The 26,737-nt window shown below is 35.4% G+C and overlaps 1 protein-coding gene across 1 annotated transcript; it reads right to left on the bottom strand.

The window, feature by feature from the left end:
• Positions 1-16,345: 16,345 nt before the first annotated feature.
• Positions 16,346-17,301, bottom strand: LOC137725326 (heavy metal-associated isoprenylated plant protein 23-like). The gene is made up of 2 exons (XM_068464000.2): positions 17,001-17,301; positions 16,346-16,869 (listed from the first exon to the last, which is right to left on the bottom strand). The coding sequence occupies exons 1-2, from the start codon at positions 17,158-17,160 to the stop codon at positions 16,568-16,570; spliced, it is 462 nt and encodes a 153-aa protein (XP_068320101.2). The 5' UTR covers positions 17,161-17,301; the 3' UTR covers positions 16,346-16,567.
• Positions 17,302-26,737: the final 9,436 nt, after the last annotated feature.

Here is a 26,737-nt window from a genome sequence, read left to right as displayed (position 1 = left end):
TGTAGAGAAATTTTGCTGCTGAGACCACAGCTTTTGTCTTGAATATCTAAATTTGACTAGGGTTTTAAGTCCGAAAGTTTGGAGAAGGACCTCACTGCTTAGCTTGGCTGCTCTCTCATGGCTGAAACTGTTCTGGTCACTTTTATTAAAGAGGCAAAAGCACGTGCCAACTCTAGGTCAAAAGTTGAAATGCATGACATAATGTGATTGTGAGTACCGCCATAGTTTAGGATTTAGGAGAGTGATTTCTGCATCCGCTTTTGGCCTCTTGCACACCTTTTTTTTTATCTTATTTTTGTTCGGCAATTGGGTCGAATGAATGATAAGTGAATCAACGGACATAACTGAATAGAGAAGTGCAGAAGATCAAAAGGGTGTGTGGGGAAATGACTTCCCCTACAACAATCTGGTTGTTTTTCATTTCCGGTTGGTAAATATGTACATGAAATAGCAATACAGCAATGTGCTTGACAGCCAACACTACTACAAAAAACACTTTGTGCAACAAAATTTTGGTTGTGCATGGTTCATTGCGCAAAGCTCGTGAAGATAGGGTTTGCGTGACAAAAATTAATCTTGGTCGTGCAAACGCAAAGATTTTTTTTTTTAATTTTTTCATTAAAATTAATTAATTTAATATTTTGCGCAACGAAATATTTTGTCGCGCAAGGTTTTTGATTTTTTGTTTTATTATTTCTCTTATATTAATTATTTGCACAGTGAAATATTTGGTAACACAAGATTTTGCAAATACAAGTCTATTGTGGTGGTAGTGGCGGGGGATATGTTTCGATAGCATCCTAATCCTCAACTTTAGCCATCAGAGTCTCAACGATTCCCTAAAAACAAAAAAACAAATATGGTCAAATAACAAAAAAAAATAACATAAAATAATACCAAAAAATTGGCATAATCTCCCCTAAAATTGGTATACCCCAAACCCGACCCCAAACTCCACTCCTCACCCTATACTCGACCTCAAACCCCGCACCAAAATCAAAACTAACTCCAAAACCACATATTAATGAAAAAAAATTAAAATTTGGGGAGAATATACCTTTTGGCAAGATTGAGAGTGAGAGAATGAGAGGGAGGAGTGTGTGTGAGAGAATTAGAGGAGATAGTGAGAGAGAGACGAGAGAGTGAGTGAGAGTGAGAGATAGTGAAGAGAGAGAAGAGAGATTAAGTGAGAGCAGTGAGTGTGAGAGAGAGGGTCGGATTTGGGGAGAGGGAAAGAGAGAGGAGAGGTAAGAGTAGAGAAAGACATTGAGAAAGTGGTGGAGGAGTTATTTTGGTTTTAAAAACTGTATCACTTTGCGCGACGAAGCATACGAGTTTGTGCAATGAAATATTGGTCGCGCAAAGTCCCAAAAAAAATTTTAAAAAAAAATTCCCGTGTCCCATTTTTGGTGCCCGCCCAAAATTTTAGAGTTTTGCGTGACAAAGTGTTGGTCACGCAAAGTTATGCACGACAAAATATTGGTTGCACAAAGTCTTAAAAAAATATTTAAAAATTCCCACATCCCATTTTTGGCTCCCGTCCAAATTTAAGGATTTTGTGTGACAAAATATTGGTCACGCAAAGTCTTAAAAAAAAAAAATTTTAATTTCTTGCATCCCATTTTTGGTGCCCGCCCAAACTTTTAGAGATTTGCGCGAGGCGTGATGAAAAATTGGTCGTGCAAAATCTTAAAAAGAAATTTTTTTAAGACTCCCGTGTCCCATCTTTGGCTCCTATCCAAATTTAAGGATTTTGCGTGACAAAATATTGGTTCGTCATGCAAAATTTATAACTTTTTTTATAAATAATAAAAAGAAAATAATTTTATTTTACAATTTAAAATATAAATCAATTAAAATAAATAAGGTTTAGGCGACCAAATGTGTATTGGTCGCGCAAAGAAAACAATAAAAAATAAAGAAATAATTTAGTTTAACAATATAAATATAAAAATAAAATACAAAATAAGTAAATAAGGGTTACGCGACCAAATATTGATATTCATCACGCAAAGTTTTTAAAAAATAATAATAACTAATGAAAATAACTATATTTTAAAATTTATAATATAAAATTAAATAAAAAACAAAAATAAATTGGTTTGCGCAATGCATGTATACATTATGACGTCGTGCTATTGGTTTTGGACAACGGCCCCATTGTGGAGTCGCACAAGTTATATTTAAAAAAAAAAATTATTATAAAGTTTACTGAAAATGTGATTTTGATGGGATATGCATTCTACAAAACTAGTTTCAACGATCCAACCGTTAAACTTGTTTGTATATACTTCGAGATCGCATACACCAAAAATCACAAAAAACAAACATTCAGAGATCAAGTGACGGGACAAAACTTCTCCACAGTTATAACGAAAAATCACGATTTAACTGTTATTTTAACTCCAATTTTGGTGCTTTTTTACAGCTACACTTCTTGACCATATATGAATACAATGCCTGAATTCAATCTTCAATTTAAAATATTTCACTAGTGGATACCACAAAATCTTATGTTATACTTAATAAAAGTATAAATAAACTATAAGTGTTAGTGAATTTATTGTTTTGATGGGCTACGCATTCTACGAACCTAGTTTCAATTATCCAACCGTCAAACTTATTTTTATATAATTCAAGATCGCATACGCTAAAAGACAAAAAAAACAAACATTCAAAGATCAAGTAACGGGACAAAATTTTTCGACGGTTATAAATGAAAATACACGATTTAACGGTTATTTTAACTTCGATTTTGATGATTTTTTACAGCTACACTCCTTGATCCTATATGAATACAATAAACTAATTCGATCGTCAATTTAAAATATAGTTTTCTAACAAAAACCCAATCGGAACTACAATAATATATTTGTTTAACAAAAACCCGATCCGAACTACAATAATAAATTTAAAGTTACTTAATAAATATATATATATATACCATTCAATTTCTTAAGTGTTATAAGTACAAAAAAAATAAATTTAAAGCTACTTAATAAATATATATACCATTCAATTTCACAACTTTATATTTATCCTCATCCGAACTACAATAATAATTATCGCTATCTTCACTACTTAATCAATATATATACCATTCAAATAGTTTTTGCACAACGGTGAACAAAAATGTCACACAAAGGCCATTTGCGCGACATGGCTGGTCCGTAACGCAATTTTCTGTCGCCAAATCAAGGTTTTTATTGTTTTTTTTTTCCCAACATTTACGCGACACGGTTGGTCTGTCGACAATTTTCTAGCACCAAACCAAAACTTCATAATAAAAACTTATGAAAATAACTATATTTTAAAATTTATAATAAAAAACGAAAATAAATTGGTTTAGGCGATGAAATATTTGGATTACGTCGCGCTAAGATTTAAAAAATAATAATTTTTTTATTTTATTTATTTTTCTAAAGACTTTGCGCAACGTTGTGTGTTTCCTTGCACAAAGTGTTTTTTGTAGTAGTGCAAATAACTTACTTGATTAATCAGTAACTTACCTTAGGAATATGCAATTCTAACTTCTCACTTTTCCTACTTTACCCTTCTATGCTATATATTGTCGGCGCTTTGTGCCTTTATACTCAAATTTAACTTTACATCTCTAACAAACTTCATTTTCGAGCTCATCTTTCTCCGTCATAATTTCTACTTGTATCGTTGGATAGGTTATTGAAGTGGTATAAACTAACACACAAATTCAACCCTATAAATTATGCAATCGTAGTACGACTAAGTAGGGATCGTTCTATTCTGGGGATTAGAAGGGATGCTAACCAATACAAATTAAACTTAACAAACTGAAAACTAAGTTAAACTAACAACAAAACAATGACTCGGGGGATTTTGGGCGAATTTAATTAAAACAAAAGTAAGTGGAAGCAAGTAAATTAAGTTGTGAATGAAATATGGATGAAAGAATGGTTAAAGGATTCTTCTCCACACATCATATGCATACAAATTGATTTCCAGTTATTCTTTCTATAAACCAAGAATGATAATGCCCCAAATTAACTGTGTATAACACTAATTAACTCTCAGATTTTCCTAAGTTCATTGAATTGGACTCAGCAATGCAACCAAATTATTCTTCTCAAGTTCCCTAACTATGAAAAGCATGATACTCTTGCCAAGAATTTACTTAACTCAGTCATGACTAGTGACTTTTACTACTTACAAATATAAGTTCTTAACGATTAGGTGAAATTTCCTTATATTCTAGTATTAAATCCCTGCATGTAGACTAAGTATGCATCCTTAATAAACATACAAGAATAAGTTTTCTATAAAATAGATAAGTAAATCGCATTCATGTTTTATGAAACAATAACTGGATGTAATCAATTTATATAAAACATATGATCATGGCTTTGAATTCACCTCTAGCTAAAAAGAAACTTAGTTACAATTGTTCATCATAACTGAAAAGCAATCCAAAATAAACATTGAAACTTAAAACAAATAGAGAAAGAACTCTAAAAATTCCAGCAACTTCAATGGATGAATGGTAGGCGCGGCACACCTCTAAAACGTTGTAGGACACTTCATATATAAATATAGGGCACGGCTTAATCCAAGGAGGAAAGGGATTAGGCGATTTGAATAATTTTAGGACTCTAAGAAATAAGTGGAGTGTTGGAATGTGATTAGGATTCTTCCTTGCAGCTGGAGATAAGATAGGATAAGATAGTGTTTCTCTCCAACTAGGATTCCTCTTTCATTTGTAATTCCTTGCCTTCCAAGCCTCAACTCTAATTTCTCCAGATTTTAGCACATGTTTAACACCTTTTAAACACCAAAAACGTCTAGCTCATATGTTATCCAATCCAAGTCCAAAACTTCTCCAAATTGCTCCATTTGACTATTCATTGTCATCTTTACCAACTAGACCTACAATAATATGAAAATAACTTAAATTACTATAATAAATGGAGATTAACTAAGTAAATGCAAAGAAATAAGATAACAAAGTCGCATAAATATACTCCTATCAAATTCCCCCACACTTAGCTTTTGCTAGTCCCCAAGCAAAACAAACAAAACAAACAAAACATAAACCTTCCAACAAATGCCTCAGGGATTTCTAATGAAACATGACATGTTAAAAATCTACTTACATAGATTTTAGCCATCCTTACTCTTGCGCTTATACTTAACCGCAGTAACCACTCACTAGCTTGCATTTAATCAATTAAAACAACATTTGAAAGTAGTAAAATGCTTTAGAGAATTCACTCAATTCCTCACTGGATATACTCTCCATTTTCACACAGATTTTTTGACTACACTCCCTATAGTAAGTATATGTGAAAAGATTGATGTAAATATGTAGGCTAGCATTCACATATGTTATAACAAAGAAGGCACTTTCGGGAATTATTAATACAAACATGTATATCATCTCATAAACAGAATGCCACTACTTAGAAGCGAGAACCAGGGATTCCATATGCTCATACCAATTTCAGATTCCACATATTGAATCACATGACAATCAAGATAAAAGTCTAAGGGTTGTAACAACGCTAAGGTATTGGCTAACCAAGAAAGGTTAAGAATAAATAAGGGTTCTTAAAGTGCTAATAAGCAAAGTAATGAAATCAACACTTAGAATTCAACTTTTGATTGCAACACCCAACTATAAACACAAAGAGGAGATTCACACAACTTTAGCATCAGATACACATTTTGGACCCTTATTCAACAACCAAAACTTATGAACTCATTCTCATTTCTTTTCAACCTTTTTTTTTCTTTTTCAACACATTTTTTTTTCCTTTTCTTTTCTGTTTTGTTTCCATTTTTTTTCAACGTTTTTCTTCTTCTTTCTTTGAAACATAAAACATAAACACTACTTCACTGGATTCAAAAGAACAAATCTTTCCCCCACACTTGTTTTCCTGCAAATTGTAGATCAAAAGGAATTCCCAATGAGTCATGCTTCACTATTCTTTAAGAACAAGGGTATGGATATTCCTATACTAGGGTAGGTAGGGATAATGCATGTTAACAAGGAAAATAGGCTAAATAAGGCTCAAATGGGTTAAACCTACAATACAAATGCAAGGAATAAGGCTTTTTGGCTCTAGTGGTAACTAAACACCTTCATCTTGTTATGTGTTATGCAATCAATTTTATGTTTTCGACGAAACTGGCATGAGTTCTACTATTTGGAACTAAAATGATGAAAAAGCATTCTAACTAGCAACCAAGCAAAGAAATAATGAGATCATGCAATGACTTCAGAAAACAAGAATATCAGATTAAAAACTCTCCAAACAAAGAATAAGCTCAAGTCTCACAGGGTTGTAGTGTTAGTTTGAGTTTCTTCCTTCAAGCATATTACAAAAACTGATTTTTTTTTTTTTTCTTTGTGATTGCATGTGAATTCGTAAATGACAACTACAAATAAGTATTTAACCAAAGAGCAGTTCAAACTTCCACCCAAGTTTGTAACTTTTTTTAACAGTCATACAATTAAAAACCAAATCTTTATAATTGTGTTGGAAGGTACCCTAAGACACAAACAAGCAACAAAAACGACTCTTTTTTGGTTTTTTCTCAAGCTTTTTCGATTTTTTTTTTTCAAATTCTTTTTATGACACTCAATAAAACACTTTAAAACAATAAATAACAACATTAGTAGTGATAGGTGGTGAAATTTGAAGAGAAATCATGAAAAGCAATCTGTTTACCCCTTCCCTTCCCCTCCCCTCCCCCCCCCCCCCCCCACACACACACACGCACACACTTAAACCAAACATTGTCCTCAATGTTTCAAAAATAAACTTAAACAGGAAAGCAATAAAAATAACTAGCAAACAAGAAAATCATGGCAAAGTAAAAACAATAAAGAGAAGGGTAAAAGAGAGCAAATCTGGTTGTATGAGCCGGAAATTTCATTGTCTCTTTATTTGAACACATGGGTTGCCTCCCAAGAAGCGCTTGCTTTATCTTTTTCCAGTCGAACGATACCTCCATTTAATCATCACTATGGCCTGTAGCATGGAGGGGTACATCCTCCACGACATGCTCCTCAAAACACTCATATTAAGGCTTCAATCAATGTCCATTCACTTTGAATTTGTTTCCAGTCTTTAAACTTTGAATTTGGGTTGCACCATGAGGAAAAATATTAGTGACAACAAAATGACCAATCCATTTAGAATGCAACTTACCTAGAAACAATCGAAGGTGATAGTTGAAGAGTAACATTTTTTGTCCAACAAAAAATGTCTTATTACGGATCATCTTGTCATGGAAAGCTTTTGTTTTCTCCTTGTAAATCCGAGCGTTCTCATAAGCCTCATTCTAAATTTCCTCAAGTTCATTTAATTGTAACTTCCTATGAGGGCCAGCAACACCAATGTCCATGTTGAAAGTCTTGACTGCCCAATGTGCACGATGCTCCAACTCAACTGGAAGATGACATGGTTTCCCATAAATGAGCCGAAAATGAGACATTCCAATTGGTGTTTTGTAGGCAATATGATATGCCCACAATGCATCATTCAAACGCAAGCTACAATCCTTTCGAGTTGGTCCAACTATCTTCTCCAAGATTTGCTTGATTTCCCGGTTAGAAACTTCAGCTTGTCTACTTGTTTGAGGATGATAAGGTGTCAAAACCTTATGTGTGACATTGTACTTTTTGAGCATCGCCTCTGTGGTCCGATTGCAAAAGTGACAACCCCCATCACTTATAAGTACTTGCGTCATTCCAAACCTTGCAAATATGTTAGCTTTGACAAAATCTGCAACCACTTTGAAATCATTAGTACGGGTGGCTTTTGCTTCCACCCATTTCGAAACATAATCTACAACACGTAAAATATAAATGAAACCATGAGAAGAAGGAAAATATTGCATGTTCTTTGACAACGATCATAGGTCATGCAAAAATTCTAGCATCCTTAAATATAGTAAGCCAATACAATCCACATTCTAGAACTTTAAGTGTTGTTCTTTGAGTACCAAAATGACCTTTACAAGCATACGTGTGACAGAAAGTTAAAATTGAATTGAATTCAGAATCATGCACACACCTACGAATAATTTGATCAGGGTAATATTTCCACAAATAAGGGTCATCCCACACATAAAACGTGCTTCTTTTTTAAGTTTATCACGTTGGTGCCTATTTATCGTGTTTAGAACTTGTTTAGACACTATAATTTACAATATCAACATACCATGGCTCACTTACCGTAATGGTCAGCAGCTGTTCATCTGGAAATGCCTTTGGATAGGTAATGGGTCTTCTTCATGTATCAAACGACTCAAATGGTTAGCTACTACATTCTCGCTTCCTTTTTTGTCTCGAATTTCCATGTCAAACTCTTGGAGAATAAGCATCCAGTGAATAAGTCTTGGCTTGGCTTCTTTCTTCATAAGTAAGTACTTCAATGTTGCATGGTCAGAGTAAATTATAACTTTAGTTCCAAGTAAATAAGGACAAAACTTATCTAAAGCAAACACACCAGCAAGAAGTTCTTTTTCAGCAGTGGAGTAATTCAATTAAGCATCATTTAGGTTCCAAGAAGCGTAATAGATGACATGAGGCTTCTTGTCCTTTGTTTGTCCCAAAACAGCCCCTAAAGCATAATCTGAAGCATCGCACATAATCTCGAATGGAAGACTCCAGTCTGGTGGGAAAATGACAGGGGTTGAAGTTAACGTCTCTTTGAGGTGATTGAATGCCATTTCACATTCATCATCAAACACAAACAGCACATCCTTTTGTAAAAGTTGGCATAAGGGTGTTGAAATCTTTGAGAAATCTTTGATAAATCGTCTATAGAATCCTGCATGTCCAAGAAAAGAACGAACCTCTCTCACTGAAGTAGGAGAGGGTAAGTAGCGTACAAGATCTATTTTAGATTTGTCAACTTTGATTCCCTTTCCTGAAACTATATGACCTAAAACGATGCCTTGTTTTACCATAAAGTGACACTTTTTCCAGTTTAAAACAAGGTTAGTTTTGATGCAACATTTCAACATCAAAGTGAAATTAGTTAGACAATCATCAGAAGAATCACCAAAGACACTAAAATCACCCATGAAAACTTTAATAATATTCGTGACAAAAAAGATACTTACCATACATCTTTGAAATGTGGCTGGTGTATTATATAAACCAAATGTCATTCGACAATAAGCAAAAGTAGAGAATGGACAAGCAAAAGTAGTATTTTCTAGATCATCTAGAGCTATAACAATCTAATTATATCCCGAATAACCATCAAGAAAGAAATAAAAAGAATGACCACCTAACCTTTCAAGCATTTGATCAATGAATGGTTGAGGAAAGTGGTCTTTCCTTGTGGTGGCATTGAACTTCCTATAGTCAATGCAAACTCTCCAACCTGTTTGGATACAAGTGGGCGCAAGTTTATTCTCTGCATTCTTTACCACAGTGACTCCATATTTCTTTGGTACTACTTAAACCGATGAAACCCAACGATTATCCAAAATTGGATAAATGACTCCACAATCAAGAAGCTTAATGATCTCATTTTTCACAACTTCCATCATTGGAGGGTTGAGTCGGCGTTGAGCCTCTCGAGTTGGTTTAGCCCCCTCTTCTAGAAGTATGCGATGCATGTAGGTTGTAGGACTTATTCCCCTAATGTCGGCCAAAGTCCATCCAATGGCTATTTTGTACTCTTTCAACACCTTAACCAGTTTCTCCTCCTCTAATGCCATGAGTGTTAAGAGACTATGACTGGCAAAGTCTTTTTGTCTCCAAAAAAAAACATACTTCAAATGATTCAGTAATGGTTTAGGCTCAAGAGGGGGTGCCTAAATCACTAAAGGTAACAACTTGCTAGTAGAGACGGAAATTGGAATTGGAAGATGAGGCTTACCAATATGTTGTGGCAAAGACTCAAGGGTAGCCACAATATTAAAAATTTCTACATGACTAGTCTCAGCCATATTGGTTTTTAGTCCAATTCCTTCGACAATGGTTGTCTCAAGTGCATCCCTATTTAAGAATTCAAGGTATTCATGTGCCAAAGAATCAAATACATCAATAGAAAAACAAGAATGATCATCAATAGAATACCTCATAGCTTCAAAAATATTAAAGTCAATGACATCACCACCAAATTCCATTGTTAACGTCCTCTTGAACACATCTATCTTGGTTTCAGCTGTTTTCATGAAAGGTCTTCCAAGTAATATTGGCAATGGTGAAGAGTGAGCTAAATCCTCCATCTCAAGCACATAAAAATCTGCTGGAAATATCAAGTGGATAACTTGCACCAAAACATCTTCCAAAACTCATTTTGAGTTTGCATTAGATCGATCGGCTAATTGAATAATAACACCATCGTTTTTAAGCTCTCCTAGATTCATAGATGCATAAATGGCATAGAGCATGACATTAATAGAAGCACCTAAATCTAACATAGCACATTCAAACTTAGTATTACCAATAACACAAGGGATAATGAAACTACCTGGATCTTCGCATTTAGGTGGGAGCTTTCTTTGCAAAACTACAGAGACATTCTTATTTACCTATACCACTTCCTTTTTCAAGATCCATTTTCGACAAAGCTCTTTCAAAAATTTAGCATACTTTGGAACTTGCTTTATTGCATCAAGAAGCGGGATATTAACTTGTACCTTTCTAAAGGTTTCTAAGATGTCTTTTTCACTTTTTTCTTTCTTAAATTGCATAAACCTGTGAGGAAAAGGTACATTTGGTGGAGTGGGGTTAGAAAGAATAGAATTTGGACCAACCTCACCTAAATTGGGTGGCACAAGGGCTTTAGAAGGCTGCAACAAAGTTTGTTCCTTCCTTGTCGTGGCCTCGTCTTCCTCCTCTTCTTTGGGCAGCAGCTGTTCATCCTCTTTTTGACTTTGTTTGGATGTTTTTGGTTTAGTTCCAACCTCCTAACCACTTCTCAAAGTGATAGTTTTAGTAGTTTCAAAACCTCCTTTTGGATTGACAATGGTTGAACTAGGAAGTTTGCCTTGTTCTCTAAATTGTCCCACGAATTCTGATTTCTGTCCAATTTAATTATTCACGTTTCCCATCTCTTTAGATTGGTTTTGTAAACCCTGAGCCAAAGAAGTTAGTGTTTGAAGAATTTTATCATAATCCATTGACGAACCTCAATTTGGTTGGGAAGGTTATGGGGGAGGCTGTGGTGGTGCAAATGCCTTTTGATAGAGCCCTGGAGGTGGCTGTCTATATCCACCTTGTTGTTGAGTTTGTTGAGGTTCACTCCACTTCATATTTGGATGATCTCTTCAGCCCCAATTGTAGGTGTTGGAAAACGGGTCACCTCTTGGTTAATTTTGGCCTTGGTGACCCATGGCATTGCCACTTTCCCATCCCCCATTCTCTATTAATTGAGGATATTGATTAGTAAGATGTCCTTGCATAGAGCACACGCCACATGTAGCTACACTTTGCACTTTGGACCCTTCTACAACCTATGATATAAAAGTAGAGAGATTAGCCATTTGAGATTGAAGTTCTGAAATAGCACTTACCTCATTGACTTGAGTTGGGTGTGCATGTTCTCTTTCTCCAACTCCTTCATATTGTTGTGCATTCAAGGCTCGATTCGCTAAAATTTTCATAGCAACTGGGGTTTTGTCAACTAAAGCACCTCCAGCTGCAGCATCAAGCATTTGTCTCTCAAGTGGAAGTAGTCCTTCATAGAAATATATTAAAATCTCCTCTTTCATTTGATGTTGTGGACAAGATGCAACTAAAGTCTTGAAACGCTCATTATACGATGGAAAGGATTCTCCTGGGCCTTGTTGAATTCCACTAATTCTCTTCCTCAAAAGAATGACTCTAAAAGATGGGAAGAATTTCTCTAAGAATGCTTTCTTCATGCTTTCCCAAGAAGTGACGGTTCTAGGTGCTAATTCAAAGAGCCAATCTTTAGCCTTTTCCAAAAGAAAGAATGGAAAGTCCTTCATCTTTAAAATATTCCCATCCACATTAATTGGTGTCATGCTCGAGCACTCTACTTCAAATTCCTTGAGATGCTTGTTCGAATCTTCCATGGACAGCCCATAATATTTAGGAATGTGATGCAACAAACTCATCAGTTTTTCCTTGAATTGCCTTAGGGTATTGAATGCAAAGGGGAACAACATTTTCCAATCCAAAGGCTAAAAGTTACTTGATTGTTCGATTTTTAACCGCCATGTCTTGTTCCTCTTCCAGTTCCATTTCAGTTTCAACTTCAAATTCGGATTCGGAACTAGAACTAGGTGAATTGAATTCTGGCTCCTTCCCCTTCTTTCTCAAAATTCGTTCAAAATCGTCGTCAAATTCTAATATATTCTCACAAACATGTTGAGAACTTTGAGACATAAACTAGTGCCTAAAACAAAAGAAAACAAAACAAAATTAGAAACAAAAGAAAAGACATAAACAGCAACAAAGGGGAAGATTAGCAATTTTGCTAATCCCCGGCAACAGCGCCAAAATTTAATGTGGTAGAACACAAATTAAACCCTATAAATTATGTAATAGTACAAGTAAGTAGGGATCATTCTATTTCGGGGATTAGAAGGGATACTAACCAACACAAATTAAACTTAACAAACTGAAAACTAAGTTAAACTAACAACAAAACAATGACTGGGGGGATTTTGGACGAATTTAATTAAAACAAAAGTAAATGGCAACAAATAAATTAAGTTGTGAATGAAATATGGATGAAAGGATAGCTAAAGGATTATTCTCCACACATGAATCATATGCATAAAATTGATTTCTAGTTATTCTTCCTATAAACCAAGAATGACAATGCCCCAAATTGATTGTGTACATCACTAATTAACTCTCAGATTTTCCTAAGTTCATTGAATTGGACTCAACAATGCAACCAAATTATTCTTCTCAAGTTCCCTAACTATGAAAAGCATGATCGAGATACATCTCCAAGATCATTAAATTATGTGAAAATCATAAGCATTGGCAAGGCAATCGTAACTATAAACAGCATGATACTCCTGCTAAGAATTACCTAACTCAATCATGACTAGTGACTTTTACTACTTACAAATATAAGTTCATAACGATTGGGTGAAATTTCCTTATATTCTAGTATCAAATCCCTACATGCAAACTAAGTATGCATCCTTAATAAATATACAAGAATAAGTTTCTATAAAGCAGATAAGTAAATCGCATTCATGTTTTATGAAACAATAACTAGATATAATCAATTTATATAAAACATATTATCATGGCTTCGAATTCACCTCTAGCTAAAAAGAGACTTAGTTACACATGTTCATCATAACTAAAAAGCAATCTAAAATAAACATTGAAACTTAAAACGAAGAGAGAAAGAACTCTGAAAATTCCAGCAACTTCAATGGATGAATGGTAGGCGCGGCACACCTCTAAAACGTTGCAGGACACTTCATATATATATATATATGGCACAGCTGAATCCAAGGAGGAAAGGGATTAGGCGTTTTAAATTATTTTAGGTCTCTAAGAAATAGGTGGAGAGTGTTGGAATGTGATTAGGATTCTTCCTTGCAGCTGGAGATAAGATAGGATAAGATAGTGTTTCTCTCCAACTAGGATTCCTCTTTCTTGTCTTTGTCTTCTAAGCCTCAACTTTAATTTCTCCATATTTTAGCACATGTTTAACACCTTTTAAACACCAAAAACGTCCAACTCATATGCTGTCCACGCATGCTATCCAATCAAAGTCCAAAACTGCTCCAAATTGCTCCATTTGACTATTTATTATCGTCTGTACCAACTGGACCTACAATAATATGAAAATAACTTAAATTGCTATCATAAATGGAAATTAATTAAGTAAATGCAAAAAATTAAGATAACAAAATCTCATAAATATACTCCTATCAGTTATAGTTCCCCAATCCATTCCAATCCGCCTTGTTTTTTTTGTTTTTTTTATTTTATTTTAACAAACGATATTCTCTATATTAAGGGGGAGGGGGCTTCCAAATTAATTAACATGCCGCTAGATTAAAGCTTTTATAAAAGTACATCACGTATGTTAATTGTGGTCGGTCTTGACATACAAATGTCGCGCTTAGTAAATAGGGTTGTGATTATGCTTAATTAGCAAGAAGTTGCGATTAGAGCTTAGATTCTTATAACTAATTTGATTTAATTTCAGCATTGGAGGGAAATTAAATGAGTTTGAGAGGAAATTATGAGGTGGGGTTGCTTTTATGTAGCTCTAGGTATGTAAGCATATGAAAATGTTTTTACGCTTCCTCTGGATCGGAGAAAGGATACAGAAAGATAGTGGAAAAGGTTAACAGGTTAAAAGGGAAAGATAGAATAGAAAGAAAAGGAAGAAAAGAAAGAAAGCAAGAAAGGTGATTCCTTTTGTTCTACATGTTCGGTTCATCGGTTGAGTAACCAAGAAGAAGGATCTGCTTTCCATGCCAATTTCCTTTACCTCTTTTTGGAACCCAACCCAATGGATTTGAATAATATTGTAACGTTGGTGCCAATTGTTTTGAATACTTGGGAGTAGTAGGAGCCTACACTTTTTACTTTTGCACATTATATATGGATGTTGATTGTCCTCCCGTGCAAGGAAGAGGGCCAAGTGCTGGCCTAGTGTTTGGTTGTAATCTGTGATATATTTTTTAGGGTAAAGTGTCGATTTAGTTTTTCAACTATCATCTCAGTAAAAATTAGATCTCTGAATTATTTTTTCAGTAAAATAAGTCCCTAAATTCATTAAAAATTGTTAATTTCATCCCTACTATTATATTCAAAGCTATTTTATCCAATTTTTTGTCAACTTACATAACTTGACACACTTTAGAATAATACCGTCATTTTCTCACCTATAAGCCCTTAACACTTCATATAGGTTGTGAACCTAACGTCTAATTTACCCACCAAAGTTAACTCTACACACATTTCTTTATGAAAAATTACCAATCTACCCTTCAATGTGTATTACATGCAAGTAACGTGACTTAAATCGACGGAAAATTAATATAGTAGCTTCAAATCCAATATTAGGGATGTAATTGACAAATTTTTATAATCCAAGGACTAATTTTCTGAAGAAAAAAAAATAGTTTAAGGATTTAAATTTCGCTTAGATGATAATTTAGAGACTAAATTAGCAGTTGCACCCTATTTTTTAATACCATGTTCATTTATTGTTTTTCACATAAGGATACGGGAAAGAGGTTCGAACTCAACTCCGTCTTGGATACATGTGGGAAAGGTCGAGATTGAACTCGGGTTTGGGTGTAAGGATAAAATCTCGTTTTCATTGGAGCTACACAGTATAAACCCTAACAACAGGCAACAGCACAGCCCTAACTTTAAATAGGAGAATATCCAACACCTTCGAATACATGATATGGCGACCGGCTAGCACTAACTAACTAGTTTAGTTTGGGGGTGCAAATACAGCTGTGAACAAGCAAAGCCAGAAGAAACTGTAAACATCATGCAGCCGCTGGACACCAAAACCAAAACAAAATAAAGCTTCCATGAAAGCTACCTCATAGCAACCCAACTAGTTTCACCAAATACCCAAAACTGCTTTCCTTCTACTTTTTCAAGTGCCTTGTTTAGGTAACTTAAAATAAACCACAAATTATACTAGAGAAGTGATTTTTTTTATTAAGATTTTACAGTCGGATTTGTGGCTCAGTACTACTAACAATCTAGACAACCTGAAAGACATTGGATTTTATGTCAAAAGGCTTCAATGCTATTTGTAATGCAAATATTCAATTATACGTAGTAATATATCATATAAAGTTTCCAATGTGGGATTGCATTTTTCAACAATTTTCACTCCCCCTTTTGTCCTCCTGCACTCTTTTGCTTTTTTTCTGTTCCTTATCCCAGTGTTGATTAACAGGGACGGTAGCGCAGAGGAATATATAATGTGAAAAATAACTGTCGTTGGGCTGCCATTGTTTGAGCAATGGCAGAACGGGTTGAAGTACTCTAAGAAGCGTAGAAATCCTCCCTTGTAAAATTGCTCTGACTATTTCAGCTAGCTACGCTACTCCACTTGGCCCATTATGTATATAAAATCTCAAACGTCCTCAGTTGTCCTACTTGATTTTGGCTGGTTTTGGACTGTGCTCGTAATATAAAGCCCACCAACTCATTTTAAAAACCACATGAACTTTAATTAATTTTGTTTGGTTTTGGCTTTGTGTGTTGTGTTCTAACTTTAAGCAGACCAACTAAAATGATAACCACATTGTATATTTGACCAAAAAAACCACATTGTATTGATAAAAGACCTCCTTTTTTTGTTTAATTTTTATATGAGCAATACTAGAGGTGAGCAAAATTTAACATACGTGGCTCGGATACTAAGGCAATGTTCTTAACCATTTGAACTATAAGACCATTTTTTAGTACGAAAGATGGCAGGACGAAATCAAAACCCCCCTCTGATTCCTCATAATTCCCATACAAAAGGAAAACAAAAACAAAAAAATACAAAATTGAAAAAAAAGAAGAGGGGAGACTTGGAAGCTAGCTGGCTAGGAGACTAGTTAACTGATCACGCGAAGATGCTTGCAAGTTATGGTACTACATGATAGAGCAGGCATTAGGGTTGTCATCACTGAACATGGTAGTGTAAGGGTCTTCATATTTTGTGGCAGTCCCAGTGGAGGAGGGATTGTTGTCCACATTTCTGACATAACCAGGAGGTGCCTTCTTGTCATAAGCCTGAGCAATGTAGGGCTGGGCCACTAAGTTGTAGGGCACATAAGGCCATATCTCTGCCCTCTTCCCTGTTGACTTTGCCTTCTTCAGCACTTTGTTTGGTTCAACATACCCAGTCACACTCACCTTCTGTTGCTTCCTGTTTATCTCCACAGATTTAACTCCTGCTCAACATTCAACGTACAACATTTTTTATCAGCTCAAAGTTTGCAACTTTCGACTTACCCCAAAGTTCGATGACATTTGTAATTTGTGACATAAACTAGGAAAACAGAAATGCAGAAAAAGAACATACCAGTTAAGGAAGAGAGGGCATTCTTGACCTTAAGCTCACAGCCGTCACAGTCCATCCTGATTTTGAGCTCCACTGTCTGTAATTGCTTCTTCTTTTTGTGTTTGTGGCCACTGTTGTTCACCAGATCAGACAAGTACTCCAATGTTCCTCCGACTCCCATTTTTTGCAGCTTTTTTAAAGGTCAAAAGTTCTCAGTTGATGCCTTTCAACAAACCCTTGATGAGCAATTTATATGGAGAGTTTAGGTCCCTCGAGAAACTGCAAGGAAGGAAGGAGCTTCCCTTCCCTGCTGTTGCTGCTGGTGAACAATTTTATTAAATGGATTCTTTCCTTGCCGTACAACACTCAAAGTGTCTCTTTTACTTCCTATGACAGCTTTCATTCACGCAGTCCCTACTTCCTTCTTATATAGCCTTTTCTTTTTTCTTTCTTAAAAACAAAAAACAAAAAAAGAAACAAAAACCAAAACCAAAACAAAACAAATAAAAAATTATTCAAATTCAAACAGAGGAAATGACATATGCATACACAAGTTGACGACATTTTCCTCTTTATAAAGCACCTTTCAAGTGGTAATAACAGGTAAAACAACGTCAGAAATTTACTATTAAGAGAAGGGACTCAATGCATCTTAGATTTGATAGAATCACAATGGGAAACTACGGCGGGGGCAATGAATCCTCCTCTTGGCACTGGTGCCTCTCCAAATATTGTCGAAATTACGTGTTGTTATATATATATAGATTGCAGAGGTTAGTTGAAGCAAGGTTCTCTTCTATCATGATTCAGTCTGACTCTCAAAGCTTATTCAAAAATTTGCTATCAGAGGAGAGTTGGATGTAGATGGGTTGCCAATTGCAAATTCAGTTGAGTTCGTTTTAGTGTAATCGTATTCCTATACCATGTAATTATGTAGCTCACCGGTTACCAAAAACATGCTCTTTCATGTCAAAATTGTTTTGTTTGGTGTAGCTCAAAATTTTACTAAATGGATGTTTGTTTTTTCCGTTATCTCCTCATTCATGACTTTTCAATTTCATGTAAATATATCATAAGTTTAAGTTAAAGTTTTATGTATGATGAAGAAGTAGTAACAGTGTAAATCTAAAATTGAAAATATATTGGACTGTATTGTAAATATCTCGAGACACAGAGATTTGTGTGCAAAAAAAGGTCTGAATTAAAGCCACACATCCTAAGTAAACGCTTGAAAGCAATGTTGGTTCAAAGCATATGATAGAATATTAAATTGTTAATAACAAATTTAACAATTTAATAATTTGATATGAAAGTGAAAGCAACTTCCACGTTCGGAGACAACAACACCAAACGCCAATTAAAGTAAAAATACGGGCGTCTGTGGAGACACGTGGCGAGAATCAAACGGTGGAGAGGGTGTGAGTGGCCCCACCGGGAGCTGGCCGCTGCCTCTAAATGTGGAGAGGGTATTCGCTTAGGCGTTTTTTTTCTTCAAGATTCGTTTAGTCGTTTGATTGGGTTTTGTTTGGGGTTTTAATTGGTCAAACAGTAGGGCACCAGAAGGAGAGAGATGTTCGTATAACGTGTCGAGAACTTCGTGGTATAAATATGTGACATCTAGTGTGAAGAGGTATAGATGAATCCGGAGCAAATAATGCCATGACATGCAAAGAAAAATTTATACATATATTTCTATTAAGGTAGAGACTGTAATTGTCATGTGAACTAAAATATTAAATAATTTGTCATACTAATATTTCGAAATCATTAATTTGTCATCTTATCTTAACTTTATAAAGTTTTCCTTCCAAAATAAATCATGTGCGAATGACTTGTATTCAAAATTATTTTGGATATTTCATAAAGAATATCATCTAGCTTTATCATAAATTGAAAGGCTCCCCACTAATTTTGTCATCTTCGCTTTGGGACACACAAAAGAGAATGCAGGTCATTACCTTTTACCGAACGACAAATCCTCAGATCCTTTTATACCAAATCAACCTCCTTTTTATATATTTTGAGAAACCCTAGAATTATTTTTATTGAAAGCAATATACTAGAAGAGTGAGATGTTGAAATGTCTGAAATAACTCTAAACACAAGTTATTTTGGATGAAAAACTTAACGAAGTTAAGGTGAAATGAAAAATTCATGATTTCGAAAAGTTGGTTTGACAAATTGTGTAAGATTTTAGTTTATATGATAAATTGAAAAAGGTATATAAGTTCATATGATATTTCAAAAAAAATTCTAATATTGTATTATTGACATAAGAGTATACGGTAAGAAAAAAGGAATACATCATGAGTAACCTAAAGACATAATGTAACTTAGGCACACACCTCCAAAGCGTTTAGGAATTGCAAGCAATCCACATCGGGCAATAATTTTGTTCGAATAAAAGTAGTTCTTGTTGCGATTTATGTTTATTTATGAATGTGGTTGTGTAAATTTAAAGTAGGTATCTCAATGGGGTTTGAAGATTAAATACTTATATGCTTTTATATTATTTGTAAGACAATAAAATCTATCATGATTAGTATAAATAAAAATATAAGGCAAGGAGGTGAAACACAACTCCCACAAGCACCGGAGTCATTATTTTCTCTCTTTCTCCCATCCCTCTCTCTCATCCTCTTGTATAATTAGTTTCAACAGTTCTATCATATTTTAGTACTAGATATATTTATAGGAAAACCCATTATTTTATGGAACATTCTCATACACCATAATATGACCAGTCAACATGATAATGCGAATTATGTGAGAATGGTTTATCGCCTTGTGACATTTCGATGCAATAATGTTATTTTATGTGGTGACAAACTAACACAAGACATTGTTTTATTGGAATAGAACGCTACAACGACGGTGAACACCTTCTAAATAAGTCATTCTCCAATAAAAATAAGCCACATTGTATACTGTTAAAGTACACTTCAAATAAAAGTTTGCTTTTCATTTCAATGGCAACCTTATCAAATATCGTTTGGATAGCGTCGTTTGATAATCATTTCAAGTTTAGTTTTAAGTTGTAAATGTTTGAAAAATGATAGTTACCGGATAAATTTTTAGTGTTCAATTTTTTTTTTCATAGAAAAACAACTAAAAACAAAAAAACAAAAAAAAAATAGTTATTAAATGACCATTTAGAGATATTATTTTTTTATGGTAAACTATCAATTTTTGGTCCATGAATTATATGTGAAAGAAAATTAAGTCCTAAACTATTTTTTAGGAAAAATAATTCCTTAAACTCATTAAAGACTTTTAATTTCCCCCATACTATAAGATGTGAAGTCGTTTTGTCTAGCTTTTCATCAATTTAAGCACGTGACTTGCATATGATACACTTTCGAAGATAATTTTATCATATTTTGACCCATAAGCCCTTAACATTGTAGATAGGTTACGAATCTGGCTGTTGTTTTAACCTCCAAAGTTAACTCCATAGATCAATTTTTTTTCAAAAAAAAATAAGTCCTTAAACTCATTAATGACTTTCATTTTACTCTCTAAAGTATGTCACCTACAAGTCGCGTGACTTAATGAAAAATTAAATAGAATAGCTTCGAATCTTGAAGTATGGATGAAATTGTGAGTTTTTAAATCATTTAGGTCCGGGATTAATAATTCACGGCCGAAGTTGGCACATTATTCTTGTTTATAAGAAGGATGGTTGAAGTAGACGGTCTTAAGTCTTAGCTGTTATACTTGATGCACAAATCCACAAACGCGTTTGGTTGCTGGAATAATTTGTTCTTAGTTCCTGATGTTCTACTAGCTTGCTAGCTAACCCAGGCTATCATCCCCACTTTCTTTTTAGTTCTTTATTTCTTTGAATTTTCTATTAATTTGTTATGTTCTAGCCTATCAGACCTCTCTCTTGAAAGTTCAGTTCTAACACTTATTTAAGAGGATATATTTGTTTCTATAGGTATGTTGAGTGTCCCCCAGCAACCTCATTTGTGGGTCTTCGTATGTTTATTAATTAACATGTATCATTTATTCTTTTTGTGGGACTATGATTTTTTTAGGATCAAGTTAAGGCTAATCTGAATACAGTTACTTTAGAAGTCCGATCATGAACTCATCAACTCCAAGCAATGTTGTATCAAACGGAGTAGCGGTGCCCACCATCACCATACTTCGAGGCAATAGGTTGGATGACGAAGTAAGGCTGTATCAAACAAAGTAGGGGATGGCCATGCTTGTTCTGAAAAAAACGCGATCTTATCCGGATATGGACACAATCAGATCCTTTAAGTCTTGAAGTTCCTCCAATCTAAGGATTAGCGTGCTCCTCAAGTAATCACAACCTCCTAAGAGGGTGCAATATCTACTTCTAGATATTCTCTAGGATTTTCCTGGTTTAGAATGACGATCTATCCTAAAAAGGTCTGTCTCCCATGGTGTAAATGCCACTGTTTAAAAATTGGCCTAGGAGGAGCCTAGGCGCTAGGTTGTGGAGGACAGATGCAATTTAGTCCTAAACGAGAAAAAAAATGGGGTAGGGGCTAGGCGGTTCTATTGTTTTTAATTTTTTTTTTTTTAAATTAACTTAAGGCTTTTCTAGGTAACCTACTAAAAAGAAATTAGTGAATTTTCAATTTTGGTTTTTCTTATTTTTATTGCATTAGCCTGTAATGATGGCAATGCCATGATGACTTAAGATTTAAGTTATAAGTTTCCCAAATTCTCAGTACAAGTACAACTTTTATTTTTTAGTGTAAGTAGGCACTTATTTATATGTTATATAATAAACTTAATTAAATCCGCCTAGGTCCCCCACCTAACCGTCTTGGCGTTAAGCCTTAGCGCGCCGCCCGACTAGCTCTTAGTGTTTTTTAGAACCTTGGTACATACACCCATCTAAGATTCATCTATATATAATAACGTAATCTAAACACTTCAATTCTCTTGCCTACTACTTGAGTAATCATTCACTAATTTGACCGTTGGAGAGCCTATGGCTTGTACAACCCCCTCTCCCCTGCAGGCCCTAGGCTTGCTCTCAGTTGTTTACTGTTTTGCAGGTTGAATGTAAGTATATAATGAACTCTAAGTGTTTGTTGAATCTATTATTTTGACGGGATACGTTTTTTACGAAACTAGTTTCAACTATCCAACCATCAAACTTGTTTGTATATACTCTCAAATCTCAAATGCCAAAAATCACCTTAAACAAACATTCAGGGATTAGGTAATGGGATGAAATCCTTCCCTGATTACAAACGAAACATTCACGATTTAACATTCATTTTAGCTCCGATTTTGATGATTTTTACTACACTCCTCGACCCTAGAAGAATATAATAACGAACCCGACCATCGATTTAAAATATTTACATCAGTGAATACCACAATATCTTACGTTTTACTTAATAGAACGTTTAGAATAAACTCTAAGTGTTTGTAGAACGTATTGTTTTGACGGGATACGTATCTACAAATCTAGTTTCAACGATGCAACCATCAAATTTGTTTGTATATATTTTGAGATCTCATATGCCAAAATTGTCAAAAACAAACGTTCGGGGATTAGGTAACGGAACGAAATCCTTTGAAGGTTACAAACAACAAATCACGATTTAACAGCTATATGATCCTTGATTGATTTTTTTTTTAAGGATAGTAATTTAGAGTAAAACTACATATTGAATTGACTTGATCATCAAATTGAATGATCTTTTAACTGTTTGAGATTAAATTTAAAAAATAAGGAAAAAAAAGTAAAGTTTTGACATTTGTCCTTTGAATTAGGTCCAATTCGTTGTGTAAACATACACATATTCGTAGAGTAACTCTTCTAATTTCATCAGGCAATCCTAAAACTTTTCCCCCAAATTTTTGCCAAAAAATCAAATTTGCCACCAAAATAAAAGGTTGCCCGACATAATATTCCAAATATTGTTTAATTAAGAATATCTAAATAAAATTTAAAGGCTTTACCTAACGAATTATTTCGTTGAGCAAACGTCTATTGCTTTTTTATTTTTTTTTCGTTAAAAAGGCTGCCCAACGAATATTTTGGGAGGTTATATTTTTTTCAAGTATTTAATTTCCAAAAACTTGATGAAAATATGTCGTTGGAGAAGAAGAATTTGTCATGTAAGGACGGTCAACGCTCTTTTTCCCAACGAGTTTGTTTCGTTGGGTCAACACAGTTAGTCAGAGAATGCTTATCTTTTGTCGAGTAAACCTTTGAAAAAAGGCTTTTGCACAACCAGCTTTTCCCAACAAAAATTTTGTTGTGCAAAATTTTAGGCGACAAAACCCTATTTGACCTGATAAAATTGTTTAGTCGGGCAAGAAACTTTTTTTGTAGTGCATTTTTCCATATCAATAAAACTTTCTTTGTACTATCACAGTTTCTTAAAAATAAGTAATAAAAAAGTAACATGATATATAGATTATTGTTGTTAATTACACTTTCAAATAAAAATTTACATGATACCAAAACTATACGTAATCCAAAAGCGTAGTTTTCACAAATAAATTAGAAACGATGCGGCTGGACGCATCCGCTAGATGCTGAGCTTCACTAATCCAGAAAGCAAAGATTCGTATGCTCTTAAATGTAGTTATTCAACCTCATCTTTTATAGGGACGGAAAGATTAATGGAAGCATGTAGGATCTATGGTTTTTGTGCTTTATTTGCTTTTAGGATTTTACTTCCCCTGTTAAGGGGAAAAACTTTCTAATGTAGAGAGAAGGTAGTGCCAAGTGAAGGGCTAATTGTTTACTTCTCCCAACTCCCCCCCTTCTGCATTGTATTATTCATTCATCAAAGTAATGATACAATCCAAAACCTTCCTAACTCCCCACTACAAAAAATTAAACAAAAGTATTGAAAAGAAAAGAAAATAAAGAGACCCAACAGAAAGCACAACAGTACGAAAATAAACATCCAAACACGTACGTACGTTGTGACAGCCCATCCCAAATTATTTGTACCGTAGGTGTGAAATGACGATTTTGCCCTTGGTGGGTATTTGCCATTTTGGTTTGTTGTTTAGTTGTTTTTTGTGGTTGACTCTACAGGTCACACACACACCCATACCACACACTCCCGTGACTCTCTCTCTCTTCTCTCTAGGACTTCATTCCATTTTCCTTATAACTCGTACGAACGAGCTTCCATTCAACCATTTCTAGCACAAATTATGACCATTGTTGGTGTTTTTGGACTCCCTTCGAGCTCAGAAGTCGATTGGTGGTGTTGGTTGGATGTGAAACCCTCGAAAACCTGAGAACCAGGGAACCCCAATTTTGTTCACTGTTCATGCACATGTGATCGTGGGGGTTTTAGAAGTTTCTAAGGTCATAGGAAGCTTTAGAATACTCTCACGAAGATCGAAGAAGCACTTTGGAAGAAATTGGACGTCGCGAAGGCCTGGAGTGGCGAGTTACAGGTTTGGCCGGAATTTCGTGGTTTCTCCGGCAAGATTCCGTGAATTTAAGGGCTTCAAAGTGTTTCCGGCGAGAATTCGAGTTGCAGACGTCGGGGCTGACGGTGGCGGACGGTGACGGCCGGCAAGATTCACCGGAGAAGACAAGGAATATCCGGCAACTTTGACGGAATATACTAACAGCGTTACTAACGGCGTCAGGTGAGACCCATCCTGAGGACGAGCACAGTCACTCGAGGCAAGGGGGTTACAACCCTTCCACATATCAGTGAGTGGGCTTTTGGTTTTCCGTATATACCTATATACTTGTGGTTTTTCCCAGAAAATGAAATTGAATGCTTATATGTTTTGAATGTCATGCATAGCGTTTGCCTATTTATTTATGCATTAGTAGTTGCATATATGTATGTTTAGTGTTGCGGACGCACATGTAAGTGCTAGGTAAGTTTATGGTTTATGATTGTGAATTAGTGGTTATGTGAGATGCATAGAGAGCTCATAACCTGCACCCCCGGTGTTAGTGCTCCCGCCCAGAGTAGAGCACAGTCCTTCACATGATGTTCACCTCCCGCACCACACGCTCATCTTGGATCCAAGTTAGGTGCACAGTCCTGTCGTACAAACCACTATAGGTGGTTCCGACTCGTAAGTGACCTGCGATTATTCGCCCAGTCTTCACGTGATCGTAGCACTTGAGCGTATTTATTTACACCCAGTCCTATCGTACATACCACTTTAGGTGGTTCCAACTTGTGTGCAAGTATAGTTAGTGAGTTGGGGATTTGAGCTCTAGATTCAACCGTACAGGTCACGTTAGGTGACTCCGACTGACATGTTACTTGCATTGATTGACATTACCTAGGTTACTTACATTTTATGTGGAGGCATTCGACATGGCATATTTCTGAACATGTTTTCGATATATGTGTATATTCTATTTTTTGGGAAACTGTACAAGTTTTACGGTGATGGGTTAGAACTGTTGGTAATGAAATGATTTTGAAAAGCTTTGTTTTTGCCCACTCACACTTTCTGTGTTGTGCCCCTCCAGGTTCTAGTTAGAAACAGCTTTGGTGGTTCACGAGGACTTTGTGACATCCCACATCGCCCAGGGGAGTGATCCTTAAATGTATATTCCCATCTCTACCTAGCACGAGGCCTTTTGGGAGCTCACTGGCTTCGGGTTCCGTAGGAACTCCGAAGTTAAGCGAGAAGGGGGCTAGAGCAATCCCATGATGGGTGACCCACTGGGAAGTTGCTCGTGAGTTCCCAAAAACAAAACCGTGAGGGAATGGTAAGCCCAAAGCGGACAATATCGTGCTACGGTGGTGGAGCGGGCCCGGGAAGTGATCCGCCCCGGGCCGGGATGTGACAATTTGGTATTAGAGCCTAACCCTGGTTATGGTGTGCCAACGAGGACATCGGGCCCCTAAGGGGGGTGGATTGTGACATCCCACATCGCTCAGGGGAGTGATCCTTAAATGTATATTCTCATCTCTACCTAACACGAGGCCTTTTGGGAGCTCACTAACTTCGGGTTCCGTAGGAACTCCGAAGTTAAGCGAGAAGGGGGCTGGAGCAATCCCATGATGGGTGACCCACTGGGAAGTTGCTCGTGAGTTCTCAAAAACAAAATTGTGAGGGAATGGTAAGCCCAAAACGGACAATATCATGCTAAGATGGTGGAGCGGGCCCGGGAAGTGATCCGCCCCGGGCTGGGATGTGACAGACTTGATGGTGGTTCTGACAGAACATCACAAATGTAGGATCACCTTTAGGTGTGGTGTAATTAGTTTTTGTTCTTCTGGACTGCACTTAGACTTTCTGTGCTCTGATTATGTTTATCACACTTAGTCTCACACTAGTGTGTTACTTTAACTAGTTTATTTAGTAATTTGGTTTTTATTTATTTGGAGTTTTATTTTTATCTTTTGCTTCCGCACTATGCACATGGCTATGTCACCCTCACGTGACAGCCAGCACGCCTTGATTCCGGTCGGGGTGTGTCATACGTAAAGACCAATAACGAAGTGTATGATCCAATAATTGGGTTAATGTTTTAATTTGATATTTAGGAGAACCAATCCAATTTAAATATTTCTATAGTTCTAAAACTACTATAATGCAATCTAGTATTAATTCCACCACACTTGTGGCCCTTCATATAATGTAGCAAGGGGAACGCACTCTGTGTGTGAGAAATTTATTTTTATTGCCTAATTGGATAAACGGTCCTCATAATAGTAGGTAATTGGAAGATAGCCCCAGTAATAAAAAAATTAAATAAATAAAATAAAAAAAAAGTATGATTTAAACTCTCGTCATGTAGTCTGTTAGCAAAT

Source organism: Pyrus communis, chromosome 15 (genome assembly GCF_041283825.1).
Source record: "Pyrus communis isolate YQ-2024b chromosome 15, ASM4128382v1, whole genome shotgun sequence".
In the NCBI taxonomy this organism is placed as follows: domain Eukaryota; kingdom Viridiplantae; phylum Streptophyta; class Magnoliopsida; order Rosales; family Rosaceae; genus Pyrus; species Pyrus communis.
This window is presented reverse-complemented; position numbering and strand designations above follow the sequence as displayed.